The 23,683-nt window shown below is 43.6% G+C and overlaps 2 protein-coding genes across 2 annotated transcripts in view; both read right to left on the bottom strand.

Moving 5' to 3' along the window:
- The window catches only part of LOC309568981 (uncharacterized protein), a gene marked incomplete at both ends in the record, with an annotated part of 57,298 nt that overhangs the window by 20,673 nt on the left and 12,942 nt on the right, over positions 1-23,683 (bottom strand). The gene's annotated exons all lie outside the window — the stretch shown is intronic.
- LOC309568180 (chemerin-like receptor 1) lies at positions 92-17,771 on the bottom strand. The gene is made up of 2 exons (XM_082273816.1): positions 17,656-17,771; positions 92-1,055 (listed from the first exon to the last, which is right to left on the bottom strand). The coding sequence occupies exon 2, from the start codon at positions 1,026-1,028 to the stop codon at positions 156-158; it is 873 nt and encodes a 290-aa protein (XP_082129942.1). The 5' UTR covers positions 1,029-1,055; positions 17,656-17,771; the 3' UTR covers positions 92-155.

A 23,683-nucleotide genomic window follows, 5' to 3' on the forward strand; every position in this document is an offset into this window, starting at 1 on the left:
GGGGGCAGTAAACCAGCGAGTGAAACCCCTATTTTCCTGCCACCCATGTGAAAGAGCTCTAAAGAGGTTACACAGCCAAGATGTTAGATAAAGAACAAGTGGATTTGAATACTTGCACAAAGGGCATTAGGTTAAAATAAATAATTGTAAGTGCACTAATGTGCATTGTTTCTTTTAAATTCTGGAGATGTCAAACGATAAAGAATAGGATTGACACAGCAACTCAGAGAAGCCACACTTATTGTAATTGGCTGAACCATTTCTGCAATCCCTTCCAGGTTTTTTCCTCCAGAACTGGCTGTGGATAATTGTATTAAGGAGAAGACGTGATATGGCAACCAGAAAACCCCAAATAATATCTGGAAGGTGAAAATCAGTATTGAGGCTGGGGAATATTTTGATGTCTTTTTCCGGTGATAAACGAGACCTGTAATGATGAAACTCAAAAGCATGATTAGGAGTGGAATGCAGTACCCTATAAAGAATGTTGTCATACCCATGGGCATTTGTAAGTTAAGTATGCTGATAGCGATAGCAATAATGCAGAAAACTAGGGATTCCATTGAGGCCAACTTGGGTTTTCTGTAATAATTGTACTTAAATGGCCAGATCACAACAAAGAAATAGTCAATGCTATACAAGGTAAGAATAAAAGCGTGAATGAACATGTAGAAATGGAACACAAATTTGTTCAGCTGGCACATAAAAGATCCAAAAGGCCAATTGTCTCCCCGTGCAAAATAGACAATGTTTAGAAGCAAAAATATTGACCAAGCAAATCCAGAGATGTACATATTAAGAGACAAGACTGAGCGAAAAGTCTTCTCAAATCGGAAGACTTTTATCCAGATAACATATCCATTGGCTATTGTTCCAATTAATAATATCAAAGAGCATATGGTGGCTGAGGAAATGTTAATGTTTTGGGCAATGCGGCTATCTTCTTTCGAGATGTTGATGCAATGTCCTTGGTTGTTGTCACTAGAACTGATGAAGGAAGTCTGGCTGGCAATCGAGATGTTGTCCATTTTCTATGCATGAACAGTCAACTTGAGCTACAAAAGGAAGAAATATATTATACATTAATAAAAATGGAAAGGATCACAGATTCAAAATCAGTCCTTCAATGCAAAAAAAGTAAAATTTTAAGCAACTTGATAAACTTTGCAACCTACCTGTAAAGATGGGTATTAGAAATTGGTGCCAAAGTAAAATGCAGCTCTTGTCCTACTTTTGTCAAGAAAGAAGTGAAATGATTTGGACCAGTGCACAAAACAAGGTCCATATTTATGGACCTTGCTTTGTGCACTGGTGTGCAGTCATTTTGGAACAGGAAGGGGCCATCCCCAAACTGTTGCCACAAAGTTGGGAGCATGAAATTGTCCAAAATGTCTTGGTATGCTGACACCTTAAGAGTTCCCTTCACTGGAGCTAAGGGGCCAAGCCCAACCCCTGAAAAACAACCCCACACCACAATTTCCCACCCTCCACCAAAGTGTTTGGACCAGTGCACAAAACAAGGTCCATAAATACATGGATGAGGGAGTTTGGGGTGGAGGGACTTGACTGGCCTACACAAAGTCCTGACCTCAACCCAATACAACACATTTGGGATGAATTAGAGCGAAGACTGCAAGCCAGACCTTCTCTTCAACATCAGTGCCTGACCTCACAAATGTGCTTCTGGAAGAATGGTCAAACATTCCCATAGACACACTCCTAAACCTTGTGGACAGCCTTCCCAGAAGAGTTGAAGCTGTTATAGCTGCAAAGGGTGGGCCAACTCAATAATGAACCCTACGGACTAAGACTGGGATGCCATTAAATTTCATGTGTGTGTAAAGACTGGCATCCTAATACTTTTGGTAACATAATGTATATGGCAGATGTGTCAGAATATATGAAGATTGTGGATTAGAGTGTTCACACTAATTAATATGATTCTTCACTGTAACTTACGGAAAGACCCGGTTGAGGACCTATTGAATAAACCTCTTCAGGATGTATGCTGAAAAAAGGCTAAACTAATTTCCCCTTTTTTATTGCTACTAAACAAACCTCCACTCATTCTTGGAAATCCCCTTTGTTACATTTCTAGGAAGTTAAAACTCGTTTTAATGGCATCATGGTTAGTGAGAAACTGACGGCCATTCCTATTCCCTGATTTCTATCCCCCCTCTGTTCTTCTCTAGTCCTTACTTAGTCCAATGTCCTTTGCTCTCTGTTTTGCACTCCTGTGACCCGTTTTCATCTGACAGAGGGCTGAAGTCCGCTGTCGGCTGCCGTCACAGAGCTGGTCAAGGTTTCGGGAAAGATCGAGACCATATGGTCGGGATCCGCCCACATGCCTGGACCTGCACCTGGTTCAGCCTCTCAGCAGGCCGCTGAGAGCCTGAGCCGCCCCCCCTCCCCCCCCCCCTCCACAGCCCAATGAGCATGGGGCAGAGCAGACAGCGGTGAGTGATAGTCACCAGCTCTCTGTTCAGGGAGCCATGGGAACACCGCAGCGGGGGCAGTGTTGCCAACCCCCCGGAAGGAAATTTACTGGCAGAACGTCCAAAATTTACGGATGGCACAAATTTTTTACTGGCATTGCAAAAATGTACATAAACAGGCTGTTTTCAGTGCTGAACCGTGCAAATATCAATACTTAAACTATAAACATGTAGATAGTGCTATTAGCAATGTGTTTAGGTTAAACAAAAGTCAAAAACCATATTTCTCCATTTACATGAAGATCAGATTAATATAACCCAGCCAGCACAGCGTTCCCCCATATATCAGAGTGTGCAGGATTTCCCTAATAGTGTAACTCTGACATAAAGAGGAATGTTGCAGATCTTGATTTAAGGGGGAACTCTGATTTAAGTGGGTGCTCTGGTGACCAGAAAATGCCTTATATCAGAGTCCACTGCATTCCCCTTTACATCAGAGTTCCCTTTTACATCAGGGTCCGCAGAGTTCCCCCTTCGCACTGTAAGGGGAGAATCCTGCAGACTCTGATGTAAAGGGGAACGCCAGGAACTCTGATGTGGGGGGCAATCTGGTGACCAGAGACCACCTTCCACAGAGTGAATACATTAAGATATGGGGGGGGTTACTAATATAGAGGGATCTTTATATCAGTGCCCCCTTACATCAGTGACCCCCCCCCCATCAGACTGGTCTGGCGGCACTGTCACTGACCTCCTCTCAGGTGCACTGTGCAGGGCTCAGTCAGACGGCTCTGGTCTCCACTCCGCAAGCCCCACACATCTGACTTCTCCCGTGACCCCCATCCTGGCGGCGCTCTCACTCTTGACTCCTCTCCAGAGTCCAGACTCCCCTGCAGACATGATAAAAGACAAGAGATGGTTAGAGACTGCGGCCATGGTACAGGAGGTGGTCAGAGACTGCGGACATGGTACAGGAGGTGGTCAGAGACTGCGGACATAGTACAGGAGGTGGTCAGAGACTGTGGACATGGTAGAGGAGGTGGTCAGAGACTGCGGACATGGTACAGGAGGTGGTCAGAGACTGCAGACATGGTACAGGAGGTGGTCAGAGACTGCGGACATGGTACAGGAGGTGGTCAGAGACTGCGGACATGGTACAGGAGGTGGTTAGAGACTGCGGACATGGTACAGGAGGTGGTCAGTAGGGATGATCGAACTTTTGAAAAGTTTGGTTCGACCAGAACACCCGAACTTCACGAATGTTCGGCCCGGATTTCAGAACCCCATTGAAATCAATGGGACCCGAACTTCTGTAATCAAAAAACACAATTTTTAAGCCATAAAACCCAATAAATGCCCCTAAAAAGTGCCTAGGGTTCTGGGTCATGCCCCATTAACTATTAATCACACAAAAAAAAGTTCTTAAAAATTGTCATTTTTGATAAAAAAGCCAATTATTGAAAAATTAAAAAAAAAAAAAAAAAAGAGATTTTTTGATTTTTACTTTGGATTTAGTATCTGGGGGGGTCTAAAAGTGTACATGTGAAGTTTCAGGTCTGTAGCATGTCCAGAACCAGAAAAAAAAAGATTGTTTGTATTAGAAAACTTTAAGCACAGGAGTATGGCTTCTCTGCTGTAACACCTTGGCGGTTTAATAGCAGGCATTTTTTTGGGTTCTTTGCAGTCAGGAAAAACATCTGAACTTGTGTATAGTGGTACTGTGCACAAGTTCTGATGTTTTGCCTGCCTCCAAAACCCTCCAAAAAATGCCAGCAAAAACACACCTGGGCATTTTTTTTTTGACGCTAGCGTTTTTTTGGCATTTTTTGGGGTTCTTTTGAGGCAGGCAAAACATCTGAACATGTGTATAGGGGGGATATATAGACATATATGTCTGAATATATACCCCTAGACATATATAGGTGTGATAGTAGCAGAAATAAATGCTTGCGCTAATGAAATCATTTACAGTAATATATTTCTGCTACTATCACACCTATATATGTCTAGGGGTATATATTCAGACATATATGCCTATATATACACCCTATACACATGTTCAGATGTTTTGCCTGCCTCAAAAGAACCCCAAAAAATGCCAAAAAAACGCTAGCGTCAAAAAAAAAAAAATGCCCAGGTGTGTTTTTGCTGGCAGTTTTTGGGGGGTTTTGGAGGCAGGCAAAACATCAGAACTTGTGCACAGTACCACTATACACAAGTTCAGATGTTTTGCCTGCCTCAAAAGAACCCCAAAAAATGCCAAAAAAAACGCTAGCGTCAAAAAAAAAAATGCCCAGGTGTGTTTTTGCTGGCATTTTTTGGGGAATTTTGGAGGCAGGCAAAACATCAGAACTTGTGCACAGTACCACTATACACAAGTTCAGATGTTTTTCCTGACTGCAAAGAACCCAAAAAAATGCCTTCTATTAAACCGGCAAGGTGTTACAGCAGAGAAGCCATATTCCTGTGCTTAAAGTTTTCTAATACAAACGATCTTTTTTTTTATGGTTCTGGACATGCTACAGACCTGAAACTTCACATGTACACTTTTTAGACCCCCCAGATCTGAAATCCAAAGTAAAAATAAAAAAATCTCTTTTTTTTTTTCTTAATTTTTCAATAATTGGCTTTTTTTTATCAAAAATGACAATTTTTAAGAACTTTTTTTGTGTGATTTTGTGTCTGGGGGGTCTAAAAGGTGTACCTGTGAAGTTTCAGCTCTGTAGCATGTCCAGAACCCCAAAAAAAGATCATATAAGTGTAAAAGAGGGGTCCCACCATCCCTGCTCTACTGAAAAATTATCTTTTTTCTGGTTCTGGACATGCTACAGAGCTGAAACTTCACAGGTACACTTTTTAGACCCCCTAGATACTAAATCCAAAGTAAAAATCAAAAAATCTCTTTTTTTTTTTTTTTTTAATTTTTCAATAATTGGCTTTTTTATCAAAAATGACAATTTTTAAGAACTTTTTTGTGTGATTTTGTGTCTGGGGGGTCTAAAAGGTGTACCTGTGAAGTTTCAGCTCTGTAGCATGTCCAGAACCCCAAAAAAAGATCATATAAGTGTAAAAGAGGGGTCCCACCATCCCTGCTCTACTGAAAAATTATCTTTTTTCTGGTTCTGGACATGCTACAGAGCTGAAACTTCACAGGTACACTTTTTAGACCCCCCAGACACTAAATCCAAAAAAAGTCATGCCTGCCTCCAAAAATGCCCGATAAATGCAAGAAAAAGCGCCGTAGAGAAGCCGTATTCCTGTTCTAATAAAAATTATAAGAAAATGCTAATTTTTGGGGGGTTCTGGACATGCTACAGAGCTGAAACTTCACATGTACACTTTTTAGACCCCCCAGATACTAAATCCAAAGAATCTCTTTTTTTTTTAAATTTTTCAATAATTGGCTTTTTTATCAAAAATGACAATTTTTAAGAACTTTTTTTTTGTGTGATTTTGTGTCTGGGGGGTCTAAAAGGTGTACCTGTGAAGTTTCAGCTCTGTAGCATGTCCAGAACCATAAAAAAAAAGATCGTTTGTATTAGAAAACTTTAAGCACAGGAATATGGCTTCTCTGCTGTAACACCTTGCCGGTTTAATAGCAGGCATTTTTTTGGGTTCTTTGCAGTCAGGAAAAACATCTGAACTTGTGTATTCTGGTACTGTGCACAAGTTCTGATGTTTTGCCTGCCTCCAAAACCCCCCAAAAAATGCCAGCAAAAACACACCTGGGCATTTTTTTTTTGACGCTAGCGTTTTTTTGGCATTTTTTGGGGTTCTTTTGAGGCAGGCAAAACATCTGAACTTGTGTATAGTGGTACTGTGCACAAGTTCTGATGTTTTGCCTGCCTCCAAAACCCCCCAAAAACTGCCAGCAAAAACACACCTGGGCATTTTTTTTTTTTGACGCTAGCGTTTTTTTGGCATTTTTTGGGGTTCTTTTGAGGCAGGCAAAACATCTGAACTTGTGTATAGTGGTACTGTGCACAAGTTCTGATGTTTTGCCTGCCTCCAAAACCCCCCAAAAAATGCCAGCAAAAACACACCTGGGCATTTTTTTTTTGACGCTAGCGTTTTTTTGGCATTTTTTGGGGTTCTTTTGAGGCAGGCAAAACATCTGAACATGTGTATAGGGGGTATATATAGGCATATATGTCTGAATATATACCCCTAGACATATATAGGTGTGATAGTAGCAGAAATATATTACTGTAAATGATTTCATTAGCGCAAGCATTTATTTCTGCTACTATCACACCTATATATGTCTAGGGGTATATATTCAGACATATATGTCTATATATTCCCCCTATACACATATTCAGATGTCATGTCTGACATCAAACATGTCCTCAAAAAAGCACTGGCAGTGGCAGCCCCTGCAGCATAAAAAATGCTTGCTGGTGAGAAGCCACATGCCTGTCCCGAAGCAACACAGAGAAATGATCATTTCTCTATAGCGGTCACCCTGCTATGGAAGGGTTTTGTCACCCTGCCATAGCAGTCACTGTCAGTTAACCCTACACTACACTACGGTCCCCTGACACTTAACACTTTCCCTACAGAAACTAAATTTTTGAAGCTAACTTAAGTGTAAAGGAGCACTCTAACTACACTAGATATCCCTTTCCTCACACTAAAAATAGCTAAATGACACTTTTAAAGTAAAATGAACAGAACTGCTTCCACTCTCTTCCATGTCCAGTATAACAATGCTGGGAATATGGCGGGGGCGATCTTATATACTGGGGGGCGTATTCACTAATGATTGGTCTAGGGACCCCCTAGTCACTCCAATCACATTCCTAGCATTCTCCTGCCCCCTCAATTGGCTTTTGCTAATGGTTCTGGTCCAATCACGGGCTTTTAAAGCCCATTTCCTGAAGCATTGCATTTTGGGCGGTTCTGGTTGCCGAATTCCGAACTTTTTGGGAAAAAAGTTCTAAATTCGGCCGAACCTCGAACACCCAATGTTCGGGCCGAACCGATGGTGGACCCGAACCGTTCGATCATCCCTAGTGGTCAGAGACTGCGGACATGGTACAGGAGGTGGTCAGAGACTGCGGACATTGTAAAGGGAGTGGTCAGACACTGCGAACATGGTATAGGGGGTGTGGTCAGACACTGCGGACATGGTATAGGGGGTGGTTAGAGACTGCGTACATAATACAGGAGATGGTCAGAGCCTGCGTGGACATGGAAGTGCCCTCCTCACCCCCTCACAGTAGTTTCTTCCTCTGTCCCCCTTCATATTAGCTCTCCACATCACACAGGTAGGTAGGTAGATGGATGGGTAGGTAGGTAGCTCCCCTCATATCACACAGGTACTGGTAGATAAATGAGTGGATAGGTAGCTCCCCCTGAGGTCCTGGAGTGGCAGTGAGGTGACAGACAGGGCATGGGTTGACAGTGTCCGGGACTCCGATGTCAGAGGCAGGGATTGTAGGTAAGTAGCTCCCCTCATATCACACAGGTACTGGACTGGTAGATAAATGAGTGGATAGGTAGGTAGCTCCCCTGGGGTCCTGGAGTGGCAGTGAGGTGACAGGCAGGGCACGGGGTGACAGTGTCCGGGGTCAGACTCAGAGGCAGGGAAGTGGGTCAGGGAAGGCAAGGCAGTACAACTCCCTTACATGAAACATCTCGATCTCTGTGGGAGTGGGAACAATGATGGCGCCTGGCGGCCGGCAGGAAAACTTAAATGACAGCGGGGGGCCGGGGGCGGAGGCAGGGGCGGAGGCAGGGGTGGGCGCAGGCGGGCCGTGGCACTCGTCTGATGATGACTCAATCCGAGAACTCTGGGATCTTCGGAACTGCGCGCTGCGCATGCGCAGTTCTGACCGTGCCGCCGCCGCCGTAGATTTACTGGCACTTTTCTCCTGCTACGGGCATTTACGGGCAGGAGAAAAGTGCCCTGTTTTAACGGGCTGTCCGTAAATCTACGGGCGGTTGGCAACACTGAGCGGGGGGCAGATGCAGCACTGGATCGATACTGCACCCACCTTGGTAAGAAGTTTCTAAAAAGAAAAAAAACATTCCCATATTTCTCTTTTAACAACCTATTTTTAATATGGTCCTTAACGACTTGAGCCCCGGAATGCTTTACCCCGTTCATGACCAGAGCATTTTTTTGCTATTTAGCACTGCGCTATTTTAACTGACAATTGTGCGGTCATGCAACACTGTACGCAAATTACATTTTTTAGCATTTTTTTTTTTTTTACACAAATAGAGCTTTCTTTTGTTGGTATTGGATAACTACTGGATGTTTTTCTTTTTTTTTTTTTTTTTGATAAAAACATTCAAAGACCAAATTTTTCCTATTTTATGTGATATAAATGAAAAATAACTGGAGTTTAAAAAGAAAAGGATATTCTCTACTTTCTGTTATAAAATATAATCAATTAAAAAAAAAAAATCAAATTTCAGAAATGTAGGCCAAAATGTATTCCGCTGCATGTCTTTGGTTAAAAAAATAATGGCAGTAAGTGCCAGTAAGTGCACATTAACTGCTTGGTGTGAAAGTTACAGCATCTGTGATAGTGTGGTGGGAAATATGTTGCTAGCTAACACTGGCTAGGAGGGACACTAACTGACTGACACTGACATTAATACAGTAATCAATGCTAATACTGTACTCTATTACTGTACTAATGACACTGGCTGGGACGGGGTTAACATCTAGGGGTGAATCAAAGGGTTAACTGTGTGCCTAACAATGCGTAATGTGTGCTGCTTTTAGTTAACTACCTGGCTGTGTTTTCTCCCTGCTTTGCAGGGAGAAGAAACAGCCAGATCGTTGATCACAGTACACAAAGTTCTGTGTTATAACACAGAACTCTGTGTGATTGGCCACAGCCGATCAACTGACTTCAGCCAAAATCATTGCCTGAAATCAATGGCCAAATTCGTGCTGTGTCCAATCACAGCCTGCTTTGGCAGGGGGCACAGGCATGTGCGCCCCAAACCCAGAAGAATGGCCTCAACGTACCAGTACGTCACTCAGCCTGCAGCTGCCGCTCGCAGTACAATACTGTGGGTGGACAGCAAGTGGCTAATTATTGATTCTTTCTAATATACCTTGATCGCTTCCATTCAAGGGACTTATTTTTATGTCACTTAGTATACTTTGGATGGCCTTGTCCCAGCTGTCCTATTTTTGTAACTGCACCACGGCCCTCCGAACTCAGTTATAAACTGTGTTTCTGTTCATGTGCACATGATGGACGATGTTTGTATTTCTCTATGTAAAACCTCAATAAACATTTATTCAACCAGAAATAATAATAATATTTGTTTAACCTCCCTGGCGGTATGAGGCTATGTTCACATGTGGGCGTAGCGGATCACGGGCAGAATCGCCACGATCCGGAAATCATTGCAAATAAAGTGCAAATAAATAAAGTGCATAAATTGCATAAATAATCCAAAACATCCAACTAAGCAAGAACAGAGTCCTTCAAAAGTCTTTGTTTATGTAGTGCCAGAGCTGGTGGTGGTGACACCAATGACCCTGCATTAAAGGCACTGTGTATTGCTCTGGCACTACATAAACAAAGACTTTTGAAGGACTCTGTTCTTGCTTAGTTGGATGTTTTGGATTATTTATGCAATTTATGCACTTTATTTATTTGCACTTTATGAAAGGAGGGTAACACCATCCCTGCACTACTGAAATTCTAAGAAAAATAATCTGTTTTTTTTTTGTGATGAATTTTAATTTATGTATAGTTGTCACTGAGGCTTTATCAACTGTGGAATGTGAAAATCACCTGCAAGACGCACACTGCTATGCGACCCAAAGTTGTCGCTAAATAAAGCAGATGTGTGTGACGCAGAGTAGCAAAGCCTTTTGCAGTGGACTTAACGCTTACAACAAGAACAGGCGTTAACTTGTCACTGAAGCTTTATCAACTGTGCGATGTGAAAATCACCTGCAAGACGCACACTGCTATGCGACACAAAGTTGTCGCTAAATACAGCAGATGTGTGTATCGCTGAAATGTATTTTGCACAATAGCTGACTAGCAAGCACGTATACCTGCTGTAGATATATCAGAAGTGCAACGTGCTCACTAGACGGAACCCTGACACTTAAACTATCCCCCACTGCATATCCCTTTCCTCACACTAAAAGAACAGCTCCATACAGCAGAAGATAATTTCTAACTGACACTGTGCCTTTAAATTTTTTTCTTTTCTTTATAACTCAAACAGCACAATCACTGTATTTCTAACTACACTGACAATCTTTCTGTAAGCTGACTGCTCTTCTGCTGAACTGGAGCTTTACAAGCAATCGGCTATGCAGCAAACGTTGTTTAACACAGCAGGAGAAACACAAATGCTTCCAGTCTCTTCCAAAGCCTCTGTATTACAATGCTAGAGGTTAGGCGGGGCTATGTTATATACTGGGGGGCGTATTCACTCCTGATTGTCCTCTGGTCCCCGTAGTCACTCCAATCACGTTCCTAGCAGATTCCTGCCCCCGCATTGGCTTTTACTGACGTTTCTGGGCCAATGACGGGCTTTTAAAGCCCACTTCCTGTCCCATTGCATTTTGGGCGGTTCTGTTGACCCGAATTCCGAACTTTTACCGCAAAAAATTTGAAATTCGGCCGAATTTCGAACACCCAATGTTCAGGTCGAACCGATGGTCATCCCGAACCGTTTGATTATCCCTAACCATTACCCATTGGGACAAACATGAAGCCTATGGTGAGTTCATCTTGTCCCTTTTGCAATATATTCTCACCCACAACGTTTTTACATTTCATGGCTCCCACTACCTCCAGGTAGGGAGTAGTGATGGGGACATGCTGTGTCCCATCCTACGCCAACCTATACCTGGGGGAGTGGGAGCAATCGTTCTTATCAGACGAGTCCCTGTCTATGTACACTGACCACATCACAATGTGGGCCCGTTACATAGACGACATTTTTCTAATTTAGGAGGGCCCTCTCGATCTCTTACATAACTGTCTCAACAGAATGAATAGAAACAAATTCAATCTTACATTCACCATGAATGTGGATCCTGCCAGTGTCACATTTCTGGATGTAGAGGTTTCCAGGGGGGAGGGTGGTGTTCTCCGCAGTGGTCTTTACCGCAAGCCCACTGCGGGCAACACCATCCTCCATGCTTCCAGCTTCCATCCAGAACCTCTAGTGCGCTCAAACCCATTCGGCCAATACTTACGGCTGAAGCGCAATTGTGCAGATCTAGTTACTTTCCAAAAATCTGCAGATGATTTACGGGACAGACTTTCACTGAGAGGCTATTCCAGGAATTCCCTAAAAAAAGCCTATAAGAAGGCCTTGAATAGCAACAGACACGAGTTGTTGCTTCCTAAGACCCTCAAAGAGAACCACACTCTTAGGATTATTACAAAATATTCCGACCAGCACTCTATTATAAGAAAAAGTGTTACAAAATATTGGCACTTGTTGGCATTGGACCCGGCCCTAGGACCCCATGTATCAGAATCACCTCACTTTACTTTCAGGAGAGCACCTGCTCTCAGAGACAAATTAGTACAAAGTGAATACAAGGGCAATGTTACAAATGATCCCTGTAAATATAAAGGCACATATATGTGTGGTACCTGGTGCATGCAGGCAAATTCCCAAAACTCAAATTCCTCATTTTGGACCGCATCCACCCCAGTTCCAGGGGCGGAGACTGGAACAAACGCCTCCTGCAGATGGAACTGAGGTGGATATATTCATTGAGAGCAACTGAACCCCCAGGACTCAACGAGGTGATCTATTTTAAACCTTTCTTAGAAGGCTTCACCTCGGGTGGCATGGAGAAATAGTTTTCCATCCATCCATCATCCCTATCTCCCCTAGTTGGACTTTTTTACCATCTATTATAGTATACTCTCCTCTGGAAACTCAATTACAGGTTTTGGAATTCTAAATGGTGTTGGCCTTTATACCATACTATTTACTTTGGGACACGCACATCTAATTTGATTTTTCTACTCCATTCTAAAACATCAGTTTTTTCCTTTTTGATCATATTATTTATAAGTGATTATAGTTGATCTATTGGACTTGTCATTAAGAATATTTTTCTTTCATTTTAAGCATGTTTCTCTGTTCACAGATGCTGCCCATCATTTGTGTGTCCCCTTCTTGGCCAACCCAGCATGGTAAGCGGCGCCACCTTGTGGTTGCCGAACACTGAGCGCACATTTTTGTCCCTCTGATATCTCTTTTGAGATATCCAACATGTGCCCAGCTAGCCCGCCTGCGTCCCACGCCGACGGAGCATCTCCCGTGTCGGTGGAACGCAAGGCCCCTGTGATCCAGGGAGTCAGCAGCAGAAGACAGCTGATAGCCATTCAGCTGATTGATTCAATCAAGCTACTCCTACCAGGTATTATTTAACCAGACTCCATATGCATAGTTTGCCGGTCAGGAGCTGGATGTCTTGCACACATTATCATCTTCATTGTTGCCCCGTAAAAGGTAAGCGATTACTCCCACTTCCCATCAGCATTCTGCCTTTTTTCTTTCTCCCTACATAATTTAAGTTACATTGGCATTATGTACATACATAGCTGTTTGAGGCATAAACCAACCCCTTTTTTTCCTCTTTTTCCCTTTGTTGTTCATTTACTCAACAAGAATATTGTATTCATATTATACCCGTCTTTCACATAGGGAAAGTTGTTTCCTTTTTAGTCAAGTACTTCAACAATAATTCTTTGGTTTTAAACCAAACAGTGAATGCCATACTTCTTTATCTTTTGGTTTCAAAAAATATATTTTTTTATTTTTTTTTTTTTTTAAACCAATATCAGAGCTCCTACCACATTTTCTTTCCAGCAAGGGAAGGGTCTGTCACTTTTACTTATTATAGTTTTTATGGCCCCTATTCAGTAGACCTTCAGCCACCTTGGACTCCAGTTGTCCATAACAGGAGACACACAGCCGGGCAACCATCTGGTGAACATCAAAACATATCCTGCTTCTCCCAGGTCACACAATACCAGTCAGGCTCCAACTGATCCTGTTTGTTTTTAATCTCAGCAAGCATTCAATTTTCACAAGCAGTGAACCATGTGAGTGTATTTTTTTGCTTGATTTGGACCATTATATAATGTTTAATTATATTCTATTGTATTTCGTTGTGATGATTTGTCAAATATTTATATGAGTTATCTCATGATTATATTTAACATCAACAGAAAACCATATATATATATATATATATATATATATATATATATATATACACAGTGCCTTACACAGTGCCTTGCGAAAGTATTCAGCCCCTTTGAACTTTGCGACCTTTTGCCATATTTCAGGCTTCAAACATAAAGATATAAAACTGTAATTTTTTGTGAAAAATCAACAACAAGTGCGACACAATCATGAAGTGGAACGAAATTTATTGGATATTTCAAACTTTGTTAACAAATAAAAAACTGAAAAATTGGGCGTGCAAAATTATTCAGCCCCTTTACTTTCAGTGCAGCAAACTCTCTCCAGAAGTTCAGTGAGGATCTCTGAACAGTGGCGGCTGGTGAAGTTTTAAGATAAGTTTGTGCTAGGGGGCCTGTAATGTGGGGTTTGTGCTAGGGGGCCTGTACTGTGGGATTAGTGCTAGGGGGCCTGTACTGTGGGATTAGTGCTAGGGGGCCTGTACTGTGGGGTTTGTGCTAGGGGGCCTGTACTGTGGGATTAGTGCTAGGGGGCCTGTACTGTGGGATTAGTGCTAGGGGGCCTGTACTGTGGGGTTTGTGCTAGGGGGCCTGTACTGTGGGATTAGTGCTAGGGGGCCTGTACTGTGGGGTTTGTGCTAGGGCGCCTGTACTGTGGGATTAGTGCTAGGGGGATCAATTGGAGGGGTGCACCTGTGTGTCTCACCCATCACCTAAACAAGTTTTGGATCACTGGGATCACCTCACCAGCATTTTTATAACTGCTTTGTCACTGCCTAGGGAATACCATTTTTTTATCACTTATTCACCCAGCAACTAAAGGACTGTTAATTTATTTTTTGGACTATCATATGTTTTTTTTGCATGAACACTATTTATATATTTTTATATATATATTTTCAATATTTATTTATTATCTGCTCCGATTGGCACAAATTATAATATATATTTATTTATTGCACCATTTTGCACTAATTATATAGATTGGCACAAATTGTAATATATATTTATTTATTGCACTATTTTGCACTGATTATATTCTTGTATTTAAGGTACATATTACCCACACGTATTTATTGTGCTTTTTAATATTTCTTCACAGGTTCAATACAACATATATTTATTTATTACTTCTAACACTTTGTAACACCCTAATTAGGGGACCACCCCGGTTATTAATCTTGTTTCGCTCTTTCACATATGCACTTTAGATTTTGGATTAACCAACCCAACACTATAGCACTTTATTTTCATTTATTCTTGTGAACATCACATCTTATGTAGTGACCAGCGTACATGCCCCCCAATGCAGTGACCAGCATACATGTCCCCAATGCAGTGACCAGCGTACATGCCCCCAATGCAGTGACCAGCGTACATGTCCCCAATGCAGTGACCAGCGTACATGCCCCCAATGCAGTGACCAGCGTACATGTCCCCAATGCAGTGACCAGCGTACATGTCCCCACTGCAGTGACCAGCGTACATGTCCCCAATGCAGTGACCAGTGTACATGTCCCAATGCAGTGACCAGCGTACATGTCAACAATGCAGTGTCCAGCGTACATGTCCCCAATGCAGTGACCAGCGTACACGTCCCCAATGCAGTGACCAGTATACATGTCCCCAATGCAGAGATCAGCGTGCGTGCCTCCAATGCAGTGACCAGTGTACATGTCCCTAATGCAGAGATCAGCGTGCGTGCCCCCTTCAAAGCAGACTGTCAGAACACTGTCACTTACCTCACTACTAGTCACGGACGGCATGCTGCTCTGAGTCGGTCCGGGGCGGCGGCGGGAGCCGGGACTACACTGTCTGCGGATTACAGAAGCGGACTGTCTGAACTCGACTGGTGCTGCAGTGGTGAGTTACTCACACTGTGGAGACGAACTGGACAGTGGAGTCGACTCTCTTCTTCTGACTTCCGATTGGAATCCTCACAGCGCGGCGGCTCTCCTGTGTCCTGTCTCTTCTCTTCTCTGGCGCCGGCGGGTGGGAATGGAAGATGAACGTGATGCCTGGGCGGTGCACCGCCCCCACGCTTACGCTTCACGTCACCAGGTCCATGTCCTCCTGTGATTGGTCCAGGCTGGAGTCGGAGCCAATCACAGCCCGGACATCAGCAAAGTGGGGGTGTTGCTCTGCGCCCCGATGACCCCCAGAAGGCCGCCAATCGGCTCCCGAAGCAGGTGCGGTCAAAAACCCCAACCCCCATACCCAACACTAGGTCCGACGCCCCTAGTGGGCAGACATTGGACAATTTTTTTTTTAATCTTTTTTTTTTCTTCTTTTTTTTTGGGGGGGGGGGGGGCGGCGCCCCTGTGCCCCCTATCGGCTGGCCTCCACTGTCTCTGAATGAGCCAATGTTGACCTAAATGACCAATGATGATAAATAGAATCCACCTGTGTGTAATCAAGTCTCCGTATAAATGCACCTGCACTGTGATAGTCTCAGAGGTACATTTAAAGCGCAGAGAGCATCATGAAGAACAAGGAACATACCAGGCAGGTCCAAGATACTGTTGTGGAGAAGTTTAAAGCCGGGTTTATATACAAAAAGATTTCCCAAGCTTTAAACATCCCAAGGAGCACTGTGCAAGCGATAATATTGAAATGGAAGGAGTACCACTGCAAATCTACGAAGACCTGGCCGTCCCTCTAAACTTTCAGCTCATACAAGGAGAAGACTGATCAGAGATAGAGCCAAGAGGCCCATGATCACTCTGGATGAACTGCAGAGATCTACAGCTGAGGTGGGAGACTCTGTCCATAGGACAACAATCAGTCGTATACTGCATAAATCTGGCCTTTATGGAAGAGTGACAAGAAGAAAGCCATTTCTTAAAGATATCCATAAAAAGTGTAATTTAAAGTTTGCCACAAGCCACCTGGGAGACACACCAAACATGTGGAAGAAGGTGCTCTGGTCAGATGAAACCAAAATCGAACAATGCAAAACGTTATGTTTGGCGTAAAAGCAACACAGCTCATCACCCTGAACACACCATCCCCACTGTCAAACATGGTGGTGGCAGCATCATGGTTTGGGCCTGCTTTTCTTCAGCAGGGACAGGGAAGATGGTTAAAATTGATGGGAAGATGGATGGAGCCAAATACAGGACCATTCTGGAAGAAAACTTGATGGAGTCTGCAAAAGACCTGAGACTGGGATGGAGATTTGTCTTCCAATAAGACAATGATCCAAAACATAAAGCAAAATCTACAATGGAATGGTTCACAAATAAACATATCCAGGTGTTAGAATGGCCAAGTCAAAGTCCAGACCTGAATCCAATCGAGAATCTGTGGAAAGAACTGAAAACTGCTGTTCACAAACGCTCTCCATCCAACCTCACTGAGCTCGAGCTGTTTTGCAAGGAGGAATGGGCAAAAATTTCAGTCTCTCAATGTGCAAAACTGATAGAGACATACCCCAAGCGACTTACAGCTGTAATCGCAGCAAAAGGTGGCGCTACAAAGTATTAACTTAAGGGGGCTGAATAATTTTGCACGCCCAATTTTTCAGTTTTTTATTTGTTAAAAAAGTTTGAAATATCCAATAAATTTCATTCCACTTCATGATCGTGTCCCACTTGTTGTTGATTCTTCACAAAAAAATTACAGTTTTATATCTTTATGTTTGAAGCCTGAAATGTGGCAAAAGGTCGAAAAGTTCAAGGGGCCGAATACTTTCGCAAGGCACTGTACTTTTTGAAGGCACTGTACAATATATGGAAAGTGGACATATTGCTGGTGCTATTTATAAAAAAAAAAATAATAGATGTAATAAATAAAACAAACATCACAGCTGAAGATACAAAACATCCTAATATTGTTTTAATTTCTCTTGCCCACAATTGAGAATTTAAAGTGAGCAATTCTTTATCATGTATCAGTGAGTATTACCGGTCTTCCACCCCTTTAGTAGAGCAGCCCCAGTCAATGCGTAGTATAATAGCGTTCTCATCTCATTACACATATTATCTACATAAAAGAATGATGATTTTAATGAAACCATCTCCAAACCCCCCCAGTGCCCGAGTACTCACCGGCTTTTCATGACCTCACATGCGATACGCAGATAAAATAAAATTGAGCTCAAAACAGAAAGCACCCAGGACCTCCACGCTGCTGGGCAGGAAGTGTTTGTATTCCTTCTCGTTTCATCTGGAAGTGTTCCCAGTGAGATGACGCTGGACGGTGAAATGATTAATCAGAGAAGTATGGATCCGTCCTCCGGGGGCCTTTCCTCCATACGATGACACACACTGCTGGCCTACCAGTTCCCGGATTGATGACTCAACAATAATTTCCTTACATATGATACAGAATTGCACAAACTGCAACTGAATATTAAGGCTGGATACACACTATACAACTTTTGTTGTTAGATTTCCCTTCAACTGCTGTTAGAAATCACGGGGGCCCTGTAGAGCCTACCAGGCAGCCCCCCCCAAGACAATATTTTCACTAAAAATACACTAAAATCATTATCAGCGAACACAAATATAACAGAGAACCTGTGTGAATTAGCCAATTTTTAACTGTTTTTTACATTAAAAAAAAAAAAAAAAAAATATATATATATATATATATATATATATATATATATATATATATATATATATATAAATATATATATATATATATATATATATATATATATATATGTTTTTTTTTTTTTTTTAAATGTTAAAAATGTTTACAATTATTTTATTTTACAATCTTTTTTACAATTACTTATTACAATGTTTCATTATTATTTTTTTTTTTTTACAGGACAGGGAAGCCTGCAGAGCTGCTCTAGGATCAGCTCTCAAAACGCCCAACAAGACAAATCCTATTCATTTCAATGGCCCCTGTTCACATCTGAGCGTTTTGACGCTGTGAGCAAAACGCCCAACGCTCAAAAAAGTACTTGAGCTTCTTTTTGGGCAGATTACAGGCGTTTTCCATTGGCCTCTATTCAATCTAAAAACGCCTGCACAAAAAACGCCTGTAAAAACGCCTGTAAAACACGGTAAAAATCGCGGTAAAAAACGCGTGAAAATGCTACACTCAGGTGTGAATGTAGCCTTAGCTGCCTGGATTGGGGATCCGACGTGCACCCGACCTCTGATTGCTGGATCTTCTACACCTGAGCTGCCTACCTGGCAGCCCCCCCCCCCCTGAATTTATCAAGACAATATTTTCACTAAAAATACACTAAAATCATTATCAGCGAACACAAATATAACAGAGAACCTGTGTGAATTAGCCCATTTTTAACTGTTTTTTACATGAAAAAAAAAAAAAAAATATATATATATATATATATATATATATATATATATATATATATATATATAAATATATATATATATATATATATATATATATTTTTTTTTTTTTTTTAAATGTTAAAAATGTTTACAATTATTTTATTTTACATTTTTACAATTACTTATTACAATGTTTCATTATTATTTTCTTTTTTTACAATTTTTTTTTACAGGACAGGGAAGCCTGCAGAGCTGCGGGGGAGGGGAGGGGGGGCACAGTGAAAGTGAAAGTGAGCACACAGGGAGGGGGGGGGGTACCAGTTTATGTATTAGCTGCCTGGATTGCGGATCCGACGTGCACCCGACCTCTGATTGCTGGATCTTCTACACCTGAGCGGCCTACCTGGAAGCCCCCCCCCCCCCTAAATTTATCAAGACAATATTTTCACTAAAAATACATTAAAATCATTATCAGCGAACACAAACATAACAGAGAACCTGTGTGAATTAGCCCATTTTTATTAGGTTTTTACATAAAAAAATGTATATATAGATAATGTATATACTTTTTTAAATGTTATAAATATTTACAATTATTTTATTTTACAATTTTTTACAATTATTAATTGCAATGTTTAATTATTATTTTATTTTTTTAACATTTTTAATTTTTTTTTTCTTACAGGACAGGGAAGTCTGCAGAGCTGCGGGGGAGGAGGGGGGGGGGGAGGGAAAGGGGGCACATAGGGAGGGGGGAGGGGGGTACCAGTGTATGTATTTGCTGTAAGGATTGCAGATCCGACGTGCACCCGACCCCTGATTGCTGGATCTTCTAAACCTGAGCGGATATCTCTCTGTGTACCTTGGGGACCAGAAGCAGGCAGAACAGGGAGGGGGATTGGTGTCGGAGAAGTAATTACAGGAATGATGCCCTGTGCCTGTGTCTGTGTCTCTCCCTGCAGCAGCTGAAAGCTGGCAAGAGGGAGGGAAGTGGTTTTTAGTTCTGACGAGAGCCGTACAGAAGTAAAACACAGCTCCTGTCCTACTTTTGTCAAGAAAAAAGTGAAATGATTTGGACCAGTGCACTGAGCAAGGTCCATAAAGAAATGGATTAATGAGTTTGGGGTGGAGGAACTTGACTGGTCTGCACAGAGTCCTGACCTCAACCTGATAGAACACCATTGGGATGAATTAGTGTGGAGACTGTGAGCCAGGCCTTCTCATCCACATCAGTGCCTGACCTCACAAATGCATTTCTGGAAGAATGGTCAAACATTCCCATAGACACACTCCTAAACCTTGTGGACAGCCTTTCCAGAAGAGGTGAAGCTGTTATAGCCGCAAAGGGTGGGCCAACTCAATATTGAACCCTACAGACTAAGAATGAGACATTACTACAGTAATCAGTGCTATCAATATGCACTGTTACTGTAAAAATGACACTGGCAGGTAAGGGGTTAACTTTATTAGTGATCAAGGGGTTAAGTGTGTCCCTAGGGGCGTGATTCTAACTGTCAGGGGGCGTGGCTTGTTAGATAATCACAGAGACATACGATCCTACATAGCAGGATCCAGTGGCGGCCGGCCGATAGGGGGCGCAGGGGCGCCGCACCCCCAAAAAAAAGATTAAATAAAAAAACAAAAGTATATTTTTTGCCCAATAGGGACGCCAGACCTAGTGCTGGGTATGGGGGGTGGGGTTTTTGACCCCACCTTCGGCTGGCAGAGGCGCCGATTGGCGCTCTTCTGGGGGTCATCGGGGCGCAGAGCAATGCGCCCCGACACTCCCCACTTTCTGGATGTCCTGGCTGTGATTGGTCCAGACTTCAGCCTGGACCAATCATACAGGACATCCCGGCTGACGTCACTCACCTTCCCGTCACCTTCCCGGCAGAGCGAGGAGGAGCAGCGGCGCGCATGGTCGGTGGAGACATCTCTCCCGAGTCCCGTCCCGGCCGTCACTCTTCAGCAGCAGAGAGCAGCAGCAGTCGGTCCGGTTGTGAGAGAGCCAGCCCAAGACGAGCAGGTAAGTGAAATCGAAGCAGGCGCTGCCTCAGTGCCCCCTTTCTCTCCTGTGTGCAGGACTGCGGAGTCTGGTGGGGAACTTAGTGTTAGAGTCTGACCAGGACATCTCTTCCTCCTCTCCCAGCCAGCAGCAGCATACCTCTTAATGATGATGATGATAGGTGTGGGGCTGCAGCTGTGAGGGTTAAGCGTCTGAGTGTCTCCAGTCCACATACACTGTCTCCCCCGCTGGCCCCGCCTCTCCCCCTTAGCTCCGTTCTTGGTGACTGTTCCCAGCAACATGCTTCAGCTTCTCCCTCATCGGGCTCTTCTGCAGGCAGCTGCCGAGCGAGTGACTGCTCTACTGTGTCAGTGAGTAATGTGTTCTGCCTTGATCCAGGCTCTCCCTCCCCCTACCTCTGATAACTTTCCCAACTTTCAGCTTCTGCAATCTGCAGAGCTTCATGGAGGGGGGAGGGTGGGGCTGCCGGATCTTGTGGTGCTGGGAAGTGATTGGCAGCTATGGAGTTCCCAAATTCCTCCCTTCTCTCTACCTCTTCATCCCAAACAAAGCCCCACCCCCCCACCTCTCCACCTTAACATTCCCAACTTTCAGCTGCTGCAGGGCTTCATGGAGGGGGGTGGGGGCTGCTGGGTGTTGTATGCTGGGAAGTGATTGGCAGCTCTGGGGTTCCCAAACCCTAAATTCCACCCCCCTCCCTGCCTCTTCACCCCAAATAAATCCCTCCTCGCCTCCCCTCCACTCCAAACAACCCCCCCCTTCCCTGCCTCTCCACCCTAAACAACCCCCCCTTCTCTGCCTCTCCACTCTAAACAACCCCCCCCTTCCCTGCCTCTCCACCCTAAACAACCCCCCTCCCTGCCTCTCCACCCTAAACAACCCCCCTTCCCTGCCTCTCCACCCTAAACAAACACCCCCTCCCTGCCTCTCCACCCTAAACCCCCCTCTCTGCCTTTCCACCCTAAACAACCCCCCTTCCTGCCTCTCCACCCTAAACAAACCCCCCTCTCTGCCTGTCAAAGGGTAACTATGAATACTTTCTTGAGGCACTGTTCCTTGATTACTGAAGGCCCCTTTCACACTTGTATGACGTCAAAGTCACGCAATTTTTTACCGCATTGTTTGCCGCGAATCAATACCTATTACATTTTTCTTTTTGCGCCCGCCCAAAAACTTTGAGCACCAGCCACCACTGGCAGGATCGTATAGTCTCTGCAGTGACATCAGGGAGAATGACAGACGGTTCTGTTTACATCAGCCGCCTGCCTTTCTCCCTCTCCATCGGGAGATCGCGAATGGCCGGTGGACATCGGAGCCGCCGGTCACACGCGGGGGTGGCTGTGAACGAGCGGGGGCGGGAGCGCTTCTTCTGCGGCGCGCCCCCCCCCCCCCACAGGCTCCTGGGTGAGCGATGTAGTACTACGTCAGTTTGCCCAGGAGAGGCTGACTGCCGCAGTAATATACTGTGGGCGGTTGGCAAGTGGTTAAAGTCGGACCAAAGTTGTGCAGGGACTACTTTGAAGTTGCACGGATATGAATGGTTCTCATTGGAAAACATGAGGTATGACTTGCCATCACACTTTGCAGTCCCAAGTCGCAGGACAAGTCGCACAAATGTGAAAGGGGCTTTACTCTTTCTAAAGGAAAAGGCAGAGAGAAACATATCTAAACTTATCCAACCACTTCAGAAAGGACAGAGCCCTAATCCCGAGAGATCGCAACTTTTTGTACTTTACTGCCACCAACTGGCAGAAATCAATATAAACCATACTTCGAACATTTTCCAACTTGGTTGCATTATGACCTCTGGAAGAAACTGGGCCACAAAATTTCTCCACCTGTAAGGCTGGCTATACATTTTTCTTGTATGAATTTCCTTTAGATTTACCTAAAATTATATAATATGAGGTCAAACCTAAACAACACTTTCTATTTGTATCTAATCAGGCAGGCCCTTGCACTACATGGTTGAAGGTAAATCTTAACCACTTCTGGACCGGAAGATTTTGCCCCCTTAATGACCAGGCCAATTTTTGCGATACGACAGTGTGTTACTTTAACTGGAAATTGTGCGGTCGTGTACCCAAATAAAATGGATGTCCTTTTTTTCAGAATGATCGAGGGTGGCTGCCTGCCCCATGCATCGGAGTCCCCGCTGCCGAGTGGGGGCGGGAGCAAGCCGCCGCGGTGTATGCTTGCCCCCTAACTGCAGGCGCGCACCCAACGTAGAGCTACGTCATTTCACGCAGGAGGGCCAGCCTGCCGCAGTAAATCGGCGGTGGGTGGTCGGGAACAGCTTTAAAGACTTTACAGGTTATCCACTTAGAGTTAACCATGAATAATGAATCTAGAATTATTGGTCTCACACCCAAAGTCCGCAGTGATAGCTCACATGAGTGGTGGAATTTTATTTTTCAGTACATTGGTGCACCTACCACCAGTGCTTATGTTCTTTTGTGTGGGTACATAGAGGAGTAAGACTTTTAAAGGGTAACTCCACTTTCATGGGAAAAAAAATCAGCAAATAAAGAAAAAACAATATAGTACATACAATTGCGACACAAATAATATTGTGATTGAATGCTATTAAAATTACCTTTCCTTTTCAATCTGCAGCTGTTGTAATTTTCTTAAAATGCAATATGGCAACCTGGAGCTGAGCACTGACAGGCTGACCCCCCCCCCCCCCCACCCATTTAACCTCTGCAGCAATGCTGGCAGCTCTCATATGTCTATTTCCCAATGACAACCTCTGGCTATGACGCTGAGTACGTGCACTCAACTTCTTTA

The sequence above is a fragment of the Pelophylax lessonae genome (assembly GCF_965119305.1).
Source record: "Pelophylax lessonae genome assembly, chromosome: 12".
In the NCBI taxonomy this organism is placed as follows: domain Eukaryota; kingdom Metazoa; phylum Chordata; class Amphibia; order Anura; family Ranidae; genus Pelophylax; species Pelophylax lessonae.